At 52.6% G+C, this 12,473-nt stretch overlaps 5 protein-coding genes and 1 non-coding gene across 6 annotated transcripts; 3 read left to right on the top strand and 3 right to left on the bottom strand.

The window, feature by feature from the left end:
* Positions 1-704: 704 nt before the first annotated feature.
* PV08_08809 (uncharacterized protein) lies at positions 705-2,300 on the top strand (the record flags this gene model as incomplete). The annotated part of the gene is made up of 1 exon (XM_016383131.1): positions 705-2,300. One exon carries the CDS (start codon positions 705-707, stop codon positions 2,298-2,300), a length of 1,596 nt encoding a protein of 531 aa, XP_016233834.1.
* Positions 2,301-3,019: 719 nt separating this feature from the next.
* On the bottom strand, positions 3,020-4,765 carry PV08_08808 (uncharacterized protein; the record flags this gene model as incomplete). Its single annotated transcript, XM_016383130.1, has 1 exon — positions 3,020-4,765. One exon carries the CDS (start codon positions 4,763-4,765, stop codon positions 3,020-3,022), a length of 1,746 nt encoding a protein of 581 aa, XP_016233833.1.
* Positions 4,766-4,956: 191 nt separating this feature from the next.
* PV08_08807 (uncharacterized protein) lies at positions 4,957-6,583 on the top strand (the record flags this gene model as incomplete). The annotated part of the gene is made up of 2 exons (XM_016383129.1): positions 4,957-5,114; positions 5,164-6,583. 2 exons carry the CDS (start codon positions 4,957-4,959, stop codon positions 6,581-6,583), a joined length of 1,578 nt encoding a protein of 525 aa, XP_016233832.1.
* Positions 6,584-7,252: 669 nt separating this feature from the next.
* Positions 7,253-8,292, top strand: PV08_08806 (uncharacterized protein; the record flags this gene model as incomplete). The annotated part of the gene is made up of 10 exons (XM_016383128.1): positions 7,253-7,294; positions 7,345-7,379; positions 7,436-7,449; positions 7,503-7,571; positions 7,624-7,780; positions 7,829-7,910; positions 7,977-7,989; positions 8,038-8,071; positions 8,125-8,197; positions 8,245-8,292. The coding sequence occupies 10 exons, from the start codon at positions 7,253-7,255 to the stop codon at positions 8,290-8,292; spliced, it is 567 nt and encodes a 188-aa protein (XP_016233831.1).
* A 792-nt stretch (positions 8,293-9,084) lies between these two features.
* On the bottom strand, positions 9,085-9,201 carry PV08_08805. The gene has a single exon (XR_001622131.1). It is a non-coding gene; the product is annotated as a 5S ribosomal RNA (ribosomal RNA).
* Positions 9,202-9,370: 169 nt separating this feature from the next.
* On the bottom strand, positions 9,371-12,100 carry PV08_08804 (uncharacterized protein; the record flags this gene model as incomplete). The annotated part of the gene is made up of 6 exons (XM_016383127.1): positions 9,371-9,892; positions 9,942-10,279; positions 10,324-10,864; positions 10,915-11,274; positions 11,324-11,506; positions 11,555-12,100. The coding sequence occupies 6 exons, from the start codon at positions 12,098-12,100 to the stop codon at positions 9,371-9,373; spliced, it is 2,490 nt and encodes an 829-aa protein (XP_016233830.1).
* Positions 12,101-12,473: the final 373 nt, after the last annotated feature.

Here is a 12,473-nt window from a genome sequence, read left to right as displayed (position 1 = left end):
TATCCACGTTCTCGAGTCACCTCGGATCCTTCTTTCGCCTCAGTTTCACCCCCTTCACGCTGTTCTTTGTCTTGACTCAGCCGTTTGGCTGCCACCCACTTGAAGGCACTCGCCGGATCTGCAGATGCTCGTCTGGAACCGTGTAGTAGGATCTGCGACACGTTGTCCTATGACTCTTGCGCCACTATCTCTGTGCCGGGTTCACCTCTCTCGGGCCGAGTAACCTTGTACGCCCTTTGCCGCTGCTCTCCATGCGGATCGAAGTCGTATAAAGCCTCCGAAAACTGACCATATCAGATTGATAACGACGCGCTGGATCAGCCTCAACAGAGATTGACATGACTATCAGCCAAGCAAACCACCACCAGGTGCCGAGCCAATTCGTTCCATTGTGAGTATCTCCTGTACTTTCATCCCTTACACTGCGACGCGGCGCCGACAGCGCATGCATTCACTGCGCTGGAACCTTGCACCCTCTCCATCCTTGTCGACCTTTGACTTCACTTGAGCAGCCTCGTTGACTTATGGTTGGCGTGAATTTCTGACTTGAGTTGAAACAATCACGCCCTTGTAACTGCCATTTGTACGCTGTTGGTGAAGACAATGGCCGACTGAGGCCGTCAGCGTTGTTCGTTCAGCTGAGTTGTGATACTTTGCGACGGACCGACGTGCTGACTTCTTGTTCAATCTGCAGTCAGTTTGGAATGGCTTCAACATCTCACCCAAACTCACCCGCCTCCACTCCGGAAGACAACTATGGCTTTATAGAATCAAATATAGCCATTCCTGCACCAAGCCATGGTCAAGAAGAGAATTTCGCTCTCGATTCCCCTTATCCAAGATCCCAAACAGAGTCTTCAGAAGCCACTGCGTGCTCTCCTATCAGCTCCCAAGTCGTGTTCCAGAAATACTGCGCTGTTCACGACCGAACGTCTTCCAAATCCATCTCGACCATGGTCCACGAAACCCATCCTACGCCCACAACCACAATGCCGGACAAGAAGTACCACCGCATTTTGCGTAACATACGGTGGACTGTCATGTCGGTCTATCGGCGACTCAACATCCTGGTCCTCACTATAAACATATCGATTATCATAGCGCTGGCTACACAACATAAGCTCCTGACCATGTCACCCGCCACAGCGGCGACAGCTGTGTCGGTCAACATCCTGTTGGGTGTTTTGATCCGACAAGAACTCGTCGTTAACGCTCTCTTCTGGACATTTGGGAAATGTCCTAAGTGGTTTCCGCTTCGGGTTCGCCGCCTGGCTGCAAAAATATACCATCTGGGCGGCGTACATAGTGGAGCAGGAATGTCAGCCGCACTCTGGTTCGCTTTCTTCAACGCTGCCATTGTTCGGGCGTACAAACACAAGCGGCTGTACCTTCACCAAGCAGCAGTATCTGCTCTCACGGTATTGCTTGACGTCCTCTTTATGTCAATTCTATGCACAGCACACCCAGCAATACGCTCACGCCTCCACAATTTGTTTGAGCTCATTCATCGCTTTGCAGGGTGGTCCGCAGTGATCTTGATATGGACGCTCTTCGGGTTGCTCTCAGATGCAGAAGCTCACAGCAAAAATGTCACAGTATTGGAGGCCATGATCTACAGTCCAGCCTTTTGGGCTCTCATCATTATTACAATTTCCATTGTACTCCCATGGATCTGGCTACGAAAGGTCTCCGTTCACGCAGAGCCGCTTTCTGACCATGCGATTCGTTTGCACTTCACATACACCAACCTCCCACTGTGTGCTGCACCTCGACTCTCGGACAGCCCGCTTCTGGAATGGCATGCATTTGCAGGAATACCCGCTGAAGATGGCCAGGGGTTTTCTGTCCTTGTGTCGAAAGCCGGTGACTGGACATCACGTCTGATCAGATCGCCGCCCACCAAACTCTGGGTCCGTGGTATCCCAACGATGGGAGTACTACACATCGCTCCAATCTTCAAAAGAACGGTTCTCGTTGCCACAGGTTCCGGCATCGGACCTGTTCTATCATTATTAAACAAGCGGGATATTTCCTGTCGGATACTATGGTCAACTCCCCATCCTGAGCGTACCTACAAAACCGGCGTCATCGAAGCTGTTCAAAGAGCTGATCCTGAAGCCCTCATTATCAACACTACGGTTGCTGGTCGTCCTGATCTGGCTCGATACACCTACGACTTGTACAAGTCATCTAGTGCTGAGGCTTGCTTCATCATCTCCAACCCAAGAGTGACAAGACGCGTGGTGTACGCTTTGGAGTCTCGGGGTGTGCCAATATTTGCTCCAATTTTCGACTCTTGACTCTTGAAAGCAAAATTATGCGAAGAAAAAGGTACAGAGGTACTGGCACATATGGTTGCGACTGGGTTGGCCAAGAATGCAGCTTCTGTCTATCCACAACGACTTCGCAAGTGTTCATATTCCGGGATTCACGCAATTGTTCTTATTGATTTGGGCTGTGCATTATCAAAAATACAGCATTCGTCGGGGCACATTTCTCCCAAGATCATGTTATCTGTTGTATCGTACGAGGATCAGGGCCCACAAGCAAGAGGTAGATGAGGTCACAGTATGGGTTCAAGAAGATATCCTTTGAAAGACAGCCGTATGGTGTACGATGTAGCTGAATAACTCACAACAAGACTGAGGGTTAGTGGAAACAATGTTCACAGACTTTACAAGCCCCATGCACGCACAGGCTGAAGCGGTGAACCAAAGCAGATGACTTAAGTGTCCGCCGTTGTGCTCTGGCTTCCCGACTCTCTAGGATGGCTGTTGAAGCACCTATGCACATTTACGTGAACTGGCACTAACGATTGACCGTATGTGTTCCAGACCAGATTTAGGTACCTATAACCTATATCTCCCTAACTACCGTGGGCATATAATCTACTCGGCTTCATTTGCTAGGTAACTAGGATTTGATTGTGCCATCGGTAATGTCGACCACCCAAGCTGACTGACAGTCATCTTCTAACCCGAGGCGGGCTAGCTGGGGTCGACAACACCTGTACCCGGAGCTATTCATCGGCGAACAGCCAGCGGCCGCCGCCCCTTTTGGCGTCGTGGTACCGCCTCTCGACCTCTTCGCGTTCCCGCTGCCTGGACTGTTCGCGGTTCTCCTTGTCCTCCTGGGTCGAAGGGAACTCGGTGTTCCAGAAGCCCGGCGGGGACCGGGCGCGCTCAAAGGTCTCGCGGTGGGCGCGGCCGTACAGGTTCGCGAGTCTCTTGGCGCGGGCCTCGTGGAGGAGATTCGCGCGCGCGATGGCCGTCAGGTCCGCGATCCTCGCCTCGGAGCCCGGGCCGAGGAAGTCCAGAAGCAGCGCGTCGTCCGAGAGCTCGTCGGCCGCCGCGGGCAGCGTGTCGGCCAGCACCCGGAACTTGTGGCCGCAGCACTCCGGGCGCGTGCAGCCCGGGAGGCACCTGCGGGCGTGGCCGCGCACGACCTCGTCGTACGCGTAGTCCACGCCGCCCGTGTACGCCGTGTTGATCTTGAAGTGCGTTAGGTTGAGGCGGCCGAGGGGCCGCGAGCGGAAGGGTTCGTCGTCTTCGGGCCCCAGAACGTGCCGCGACGATTTCGGCGGGAGGAACGGTGGTTTGCGGACCGACGTGGTGGTCGCGGTACTACTACTGCTGCTGGTGCTGGCGGTGGGTTTGCTCGCGTTGGCTAGCGTCGTCGTCGCCATCGTTGCTGCTGCTGCTGCTGCTGTTGTTGTTGTTGTAGTGGCAGCGGGTTTGGAGGGTGTCAGCGTCGGCGTCGTCGGCGTGGGTGTGGTGGCGGTCGCGGTGGCTTCTTCGAACGGCGTAGATCCGTGGGACTTGGGTTGCTGTTGGTGATGCTCTGCAGATGGCGTCCCTCGTGATTTGTTGGATGCACTTGTACTTGCTCCCTCGGGCCGCAATAGGAGCAGCGATGGGTTCGCGGCCGGAGTCGTGAGGAGTGCTTTCAGTCGGTGTTTGGAGGGTATGCCTTCGGTACTTTCCTTGGGCTTCTCCCTTTGGCCTTGGCCACCATCGGACTGTTGCTTGTTGCGGTAGTCCTCGCCATCCTCGGCCACGGCGGGAATCGCGTCCACTCCTTGGTCGCTGTGCCTTTTGAACTTGGGCCTCGTAGTGGACGTGGAGATCTTGGCCGAGCTCCCGGTTGGGACGTTGCCTGTGATCTCTTTGAGGACTTCTGGACTTCGACTGCGCGGCCGTTTTCGTTTCGTGGTGCCGGGACTCGTCGTATTGGCATTGGCGTCGGCCTCGTCGGACGAGATGATCGGGGAAGAAACGCTGGTGTTGGAGAGGCGCCATTTACGTTCCTTCGCTTGGAGGACACGGAGTTTGGATTTTAGTTGATCTATCTCGGCTTGCCTTTCGACGTCCTTGCGGAACAACTGTTCGAATTGGGCCGTCATGTCGGAGAACTGTTCCAGTTTTCGTCGTGACTCTTGCACTTCCTCCTTGAGTTGCTCGGTTTCTTGAGCCAGGGCCTCGTCAAGGCGAGTACACGGCACGGGAACATTGTGCTGTGCGTTTCGGAGATCAGAAAGGTCTTTTTTGAGTTGCTCATTTTCGTCCATCAGCTGCTGGTCTGGTGAATTGTTGGAACTGCCGCTCTTCTGGCTCCGGAGCTGGTCCAGTTCGAGCTTGATTCTCTCATTCTCCGATCCGAGTCTCTCTATAGTCTTGTTGCTCTCGTCCAGCTGACGCAAAAGCAACTCGCTCTGGTGTAGGGCAAGTATCAACGTGCTCGTGAGAGTCTGCGGTGACGCGTCCATTCCGTTGAGAGTCTGTGCAAGTCGCGTGTATGAGGGAACAATTGTGAGTGGTGTCGATGCCGTAATGACCAACGATCGGTAGAACTTCGGTCTCACTGCGAGAGTTGTATCATTTATTATCGCTTTCGGAATGTTCGCCTCTTACGCTGCCGTTCTTCTGCAGCCTGGCGAATAGAGTCGCAAACCACAAGATGGGCAAGCGGAGGAGAAGCGATGACAGTAATGATATACGGCCTACTGTCAAGAGATGCCGGACAGGCTCGAAGCGCAACCTACTCGATATAAGCGATGAGATCCTCCTCCGAGTCTTGTCGTTTCTTCCGATCAAAGACTTGTTACGCATCGAACGGTAAGTCTTGACTGTTCTGCCCCCGAGCCTGACTGACACGACTTCTTAGTGTCTCGCAGCGTTTTCGTACCCTTGCCGGCGATGGGGGGATATGGAAGGCGAAATATTATGACACTTGGATCGACCATCGAGCACGTCGACTGCCGCCGGATAAGACGCAGGAGGGGTCGCGGCAGAGAGTCAAGATCCTGAGGTGGCTGGAACACGGACAAAAGTTACGAGACGGTGCAACAATCGATTGGAAGCGTCAGTTCAAGATCAAGAGTAATTGGGCTGCCGGTGCAGCGAAAGTCCATGAGGTCGAGGTCGCCAATCCTCCCGCCCCGCCTGTAATCGCGAGAGTCCTCAAGGGTGTAGTATTCACTTTCGACCGGCGGTCTGGACTGCGAGCATGGGTCTCTTCAGCAGGCACACGGACACTGAAGGCATGCTTGCCCTTCGAAGCCTCTCGAGTTGCGACGGCGATGGCCGTCGACAGTTTTGATGGGGTGACCCATGTACTTTTGGGGTTTGAAGATGGATCATTTTCGACGTATACGTTCACGAACGAGAGTGGTTTTGAACACGGCACAGGTCACCAAACTACAGACGGGCCTCTTGTCGCTGTGGCCCTCGCAATGCCATATGCGATGACCGTCTCCAAGACGAAGTTTCTGTCTTTGTACGATTTGACTGAGAATTCGGAGGTGGACAGGTCGAAAGCCAACCTCGAGCCAGTCGCGAGACTCCAGTCTGATGCGTCGTTCTCCCCAGTGTCGTTGGCTCTCCGACGGACACCTACGCGAATCATCGCCACTGTTACCTACGCCTTCCATCGTCTGAATTCCGGTTGGTGTATGGGATTACAAGAGATCGCCATGTCTACTAATGGTACGGTGATGGACAGCCGACTGACGTCCACCATCGAGACGCCATTCGATGCACAATATCAAGGCCGAGACACTTGGAAAATGTCGACGCGGTCCACAAGTTCGGTACCATTTCCACTGCATCCTCAGCTGATGAGCCCACCCACCTCCTTGTCTTACGAACATCCCTTTCTCGTCTGCTCGCTTGCGGACAACACCATTATGTCATTTTTAGTGACGTCAAACGAGAGTAAACTGGAAATCAGCGCAGGTAGACGGCTCTGGGGACACACGTCGGCCGTCTCTGGAGCAGAAGTCAACAATCGCGGCAAAGCTGTGTCGATCAGCAGCCGTGGGGATGAGATTAGAGTATGGGAATTGGAACCGGTGATGACAAGTAACGCTCAATCCAAGACAAGCACCCGGATAAAGGCGGTAGACAGCTTCTCTGGAGTGACTGCGGCACTGACTCGAAGGGGCACTGGCTTGGGTCTTGCACTGCATGAAATGAAGCGAGAGCTCGGCCTGACAAGAAGCTGGGTCGGTTTCGACGACGAGCAGGTTGTGGTTCTGGGCGAGAGAGATCAAAAACAGATAATGGCACTATACGACTTTACATAGAACCATATAGTACATCCGCTTGGAAAATTCGAGCTACGAAGATACGACCAATTGAAGGTTTGACCATGTGAATAGCGGCTGTGATCAGGGAAGAGAGCGTCCAGACCCAGCATCGCCCGCAGCGGTGGATCAAGTCGTAGAGGGACAATGCAGATGATCTAGGCATGAGAGTGGGCGTGTTAACTAGTAGACCAGATGAGCCGACTCGTCATAGATGATCGGTGGCCATTGGCATGTTGCCATCCGCACATCCAGCAGGCGGATGCGTCCCTTGGCTGCTTTAGGCGTCTCGCTAGGCCTATCAGGTCCCTGGCTGGGCGACAAGGAGCCCAAGAAGAACAAGGGTCCGCGCGACTCGTGCTGGTGGACAACGCTGCGCTTCTTGGGTCTGGCCTGGAGAAGAAACCAAAAAGTGACGTCCGCCTCCACACGGTCAAAGACCTTATTCCTTGCAAGCGTACAATTCACTTCAATTTTTCAGCCCTCACTTAACTCTTGTTGTTTATCTCACTACCACTGTTCACCCTCTTCCACAATCGCCTCAACATCCGACGTTTTTGTCGCGACACCAGATCAATTTCCACACCAGGTAATATTCTGCAGCCTTCGTGTTCTCGCACACAGTCCGTGCTGACTGCGCGATAGCAAACTCGTTCAGAACTCGCCACAATGGATCGCGGCTGCTACAACTGCGGTGACTCTTCTCACCAGGTGCTTACAATCACTATGCCTCATCTTACATCCCTCTTACTTTAATTCAGGCTCGTGATTGCCCCAAGAAAGGAAACCCAACCTGGTAAGAAAAGGTCTAAGCCTTGTCGATATACGTTGCTCACTACCTTTCTCAAACAGCTACAACTGCGGCGGTACGTTTGTCCTTGAATCTCTCTCAGCAATCTTCACTGACACTCGTCCCCAGGCGAAGGACATCTCAGCCGTGAATGCACTGCGCCAGCCAAGCCCAGAGCCCCGAAACCTTGCTACAAATGTCGGTTTGAACTTTGAGAATTGTATGGAACACAACTGACGATGATGGATAGGCAACAGCCTCGACCACATTGCTAGGGACTGCCCTGAAGCTGGTGCCGCCGGTGGTGGTGGTGCTGGCTGGGGAAGTGCCGGCGGGAATGCCTACGGCGGCGGCGGCGGTGGTGGTCGGGAATGCTATCGCTGCGGTGGCCAGGGTCACATTGCTCGGTGAGAGTCTTTCAAGAAGCGGGATACCTCAAATATTGACATAATTAGCGACTGCACATCTGGTGGTCCACAAGGCGGGTATGGTGGCTTCAGCCGCGGCGGCGGCGGTGGTGGTGGCCAGACCTGCTATGTGAGTTTGCAACATCCTGCGGGACCAATGAATATACTGACGTCTCAAAGTCATGCGGTGGCATAGGTCATATGTCTCGGTACGTGGCCAACGGTCATCTAAGTATCTTTGCGACTAATTGAAACAGTGACTGCACCCAGGGTCGAACTCAAAAATGCTACGTAAGGCTATTCCGACCCTGCCAGCGTTTGTCAGCTTTACTAACTTGGTCCAGAACTGTGGTGAACAAGGCCATTTGTCTCGCGATTGTCCATCTGAGCCCAGCTCCGAGCGCCTCTGCTACAAGTGTAAGTTGGTTCGTTGTTTGTGGGATTCGGAATTGACGAGTCTCTAGGCAAGCAACCCGGCCATCTCCAATCTGCCTGCCCAGCTTAGATGCTGAATCGATCGGGCTGCACGAATTCATGTTCTTTCTCTCTCCCTTTCATGCCATACATGATCTTATCGACATGCGATGAACTCGATTTGTTCTCACGATGACCTACGTTCGATCATTCACCGAGAAACCCATCTCGAGAATCCTTGAACCCTTCAGTCTTCTAAGTTTCCATCTTCGGAGAAGGTCTCTTCATTTGGAGTCGAATGGCTACGAACAAATGTGAAGCATAGATCCATGCGAGGCAGCGTGGTGGAAGATTAAAAAGTGCGCGCAACTAAACCCGAGCGATCAAATTTCGTATCGAGGTTCAAGGATATCGTCGTTGGGCTGCTGCACATACGGCAGATGGTTGAAACGGGTCTTCGGCTCCGAAGCTGAATGGCCCGGGACTTGGTTATCATGCGAACCTGATCTGAAAAGCAAAAATCAATTCTTCTACTTGGTTCGAGTCGTATCACTCGCACTGAGGTGAAACAGTTGCTAGATAGTCCTGACTACTCTCGAGTCTCAATGCAAACTGTTCACATGATGATCCCACAGTCCAACTTATTTGTGTTTCGGCAGGAGCTGCTCCGAAGTCCTTACTAACACGTCGAATGGCTTGGTGGATGCACCAATGGCGGATGTGCATCTTATGACGAGGCGACTGCGACCACCAGGCCGCAGATGGCCCCATGACTATCGCTGTCTCCGCTAGCTGCTTGGGATTGTATAAAATTCTGCCCTGTCCTTCTCATCTCCAGAAAAATTTCGTCTCACCTAGAATATCATGGAGCCAAAAAATAAAAAGGGCAAAAACAATCAACAATCAGGATTCCCACCTGGTCACCCACGGTAGTACTAACTGATCGGCTTGTGGCTTAAGTACGGCTGAGCGGACGGGAAGCCCTGTATTCCACAACCTATGGTCGATTGCGAAAGCACATGGCGCACGAAAATATATGTACCTATGAATTTATGGACCACTTGGGAGCAAAATCAATCAACAACCAGAATTCCCCAATGATCACCCCACTTCATTCATATCCTAGTAAAGATCGTAAACTGTTCATGCCCTCAGAACAAGTTGCCACGAATACGACTAACTACCCACCAATTCAATATCTATTACTGGCGTTTTTGTCGGTACTCTCCGCCGGCATAGAGTGTCGAAAACCTCCTTGCCAAACTTCTTGAAAGCCTCCGCCAGGCCTCCGGCTGCGATCAGCGACTTTTCCATCTCGCTCAGCTGGAATGCAAATTCCTCTCCAGCGATGCATACCACACTCCGGCCGACATCAATCGTGATGTCGGCCTCCTCATGCATCTTCACTAGCTGGTGAAACTTGTCATCAGCAATAACAAAACCCATGAGCCCGATGTTAGGCTGATTTCTGCCATAGATGAATGCAAAGGACTTTGCGATCACGCACTTCACACCAGCACCCAGCAGAGCGTTGACAGCAACGTCACGGGACGAACCACATCCAAAGCTATTGCCAGCAACAACGATGTTCTGTCCAGACTGAACGCGGGACCGAAAGTCTGGCATGAAATACTCCATGCAGTGCGCACCGAGACTCTCGTCGGTAGTGTTGCCGGCGATGAAGGCGGAGGGAATTATCTGGCCACCATATTAGCGGCGTCACAAGACTGGAATGACTAACACATACTGCATCGGTGTCAATAAAGTCTCCCAAAATTAGAGGCTTCCCTTGAATGATATTGACGGTGGTTGGAGACTCTCCTAAGACAGAAGGTGACGAAGGCTTAGCTTCCTCGGCCTTAGAGGTGTCCAATGAAGGACTGATCAAATCCGATGCGCCATAGGGCTCAGAATACACGGTGGTCGCATTCGAATGCTCCTTCTCGCTTGGAAAAGGTAAGTATCCTAGGCACCGTTCTAGCTCACTCATGTCAATAGAATCTACAAGGGGTCTTGGATCGGTGATCACCATCCCGAACGACGATGCCGCCACGGTCGCGGCGGAACTAAGATTTGCGATCGATCCTATAATGTTAGCGGTCTCTTCAACTGGCCCAGAGAATGCTTACCTGGACCCATGCGGTTCTTAAAGTTTCGGTTCTGAGACGTCAGCCACACCTCGCCCGGTGCAGCCTGATCGATTCCCTGCCCAACACACATACTACAGCCCGGGGCACGGACCTTAAAGCCGGCTCGCGTGTATATATCCAGAAGTCCCAGCTTCTGTAGCTTGTGCCGGATGGGCTTAGAGCCCGGTACCACGACCCGCCTGCCTAAATCCACCGGCACCATACCACTGTCTAGACCGGCCTTTAACACAAACGCAGCGATGATCAAGTCCTCCTCGGCAGTCGTGCATGCTCCGATGAAGGTGCCATCCAGGTGAGTACCTGACTTCTCGCTGATTGGAACCACATTATCGGGTGCGGGATAGACGGCAATTAAGGACTCAACTTTGGAGAGATCGATCTCGTAAGAAGCTTCATACTCGGCGTCCTCGTCAGCTTTATAGTAGACAGCACTACTTCGGTGCTTCTTTACGCGCCGCCGCTCGATGAAGTCAACTGTCCGCTCGTCAGAATCGAAAATGCCTGTAATGGCTCCAAATTCCTGCAACCATCAGTTTGCGCCAGGCCTGTGGCTGAAGCAGAAGAATTTACCGTGCACATGTTGGCAATAGCGAAACGAGCGTCGCAGGATAGATACTTGATCCCAGGGCCGGTAAACTCGACTACTCGATCCGCTGCAATTGTGTTCCTCTTGAACTCCTTCAAGATATAGAGAATCGTGTCCTTCCCACCAATCCCCCGAGGAGGCTTGCCAGTGAAGCGAATATTCACCGTCTTGGGCACGGTAAACCAGGTTTGCCCAGTCAACAACGGTATACAAACATCCGTGGCACCCATGCCGATAGACAGACAACTGACGGCGCCTGCTGAACACGAATGCGAATCGGCACCTATGCAGAGCATGCCGGGCTGTGCCCTTTCCCGGACAAACTCGGTATGAAGAATGGTGTACTACTCGATCAGTTGCTACTTCCATGTGGACGGCCAGTCTGATACGTACGTTAAATCCTTGGAAGTCGGTCATTTTGAAGTCCTTTTGAGCTCGCACACTCAACTCCATCAACTTTTTGACTTTTGGTTGATCATATAGTTCTGGCTCTACACGGTGATCGCCGGCAAGCCAGAAGCGGTCATTGCGGAAAATGCCTGGTCGTCCTACAGAAGAGTAAACGGTCTCTATGCCCTGTGATGGTGAGACACTAGGACAATCAGGAGCTCATCTCGTACTCACCTGCCATGACAGTTCTGACGCCAAAATCCAGTCAACATCGACCTGAATGACGTCTCCGGGCTTCACATACCCACGCTGGGAGACTTCATGCGCAGCGAAAACTTTCTCTGCCATGGTCATTGGGCGCCTGTCGTTCGGTCTGTGTCGCAGTGGCTGAGGCTTAGATTGAACTCGTTTTGCACTCTTCACTGCCTCGATGAACGCCGAGCATAAGAACACAACATCGTCTTCTTGCGAAGGTGTAAGCTGGGTTTCGGTGTCGAGCCCATAACCGCCAAAGTCTTCATCAGTGGTACATCTGTTGACGGTCTCATAGAGCGCTTCAGAGAGGTGCACAATACCCGATTCTTGCAGAGTCAATGCTAGTTTCTGCAAGAAGGCGACAAGACCCCCCGACTGTGGTGCGTGCCCGTCTCGATGCGCCTGCAGTTGAATGTCTGCAGAAAATCCATTTACCAGTTCAATGCACCTGGATTCCGCTGCCGTCAAAGGCCTATCTGGCAACGCAACAGGAATGATGTTCGCTTCTGCAGTAGTTGTCGACATGTCTATGAAAATGTCCTTTCAAACCCGGAATAGCGAGTCAAGCCAACTTTTAATGTTGCTTTGGGAAGATCCAGTAAGTTATTGTCATTCAGCTCGTGTGAACAACATAATTATCATGTCATATACTCTGTCAGCGGGCTTGTGAAAGTCCGTCTGATGTATCGGATGGCTGCTTGATAGTCTTTGCCCGCCCGGAGCGGACCGGCACAGAAGAATGGTCATGTCGGGCCGCGTGCGGCATCGCTGAGGCAAGGGTCGAGAATCTGGCCCACTCTACTGGTCATCCGTTTCCTCGTTCCCATTATTTTTTCTGGTCAAGCCTGTGGGACTAAGACAAGACTATAACAGCCAGAGGACATCTAGGACTTGTTCA

Source organism: Exophiala spinifera (assembly GCF_000836115.1).
Source record: "Exophiala spinifera strain CBS 89968 unplaced genomic scaffold supercont1.6, whole genome shotgun sequence".
Taxonomy (NCBI): domain Eukaryota; kingdom Fungi; phylum Ascomycota; class Eurotiomycetes; order Chaetothyriales; family Herpotrichiellaceae; genus Exophiala; species Exophiala spinifera.
The sequence above is the reverse complement of the archived record's forward strand: the minus strand, read 5'-3'. Positions and strand labels throughout refer to the sequence as shown.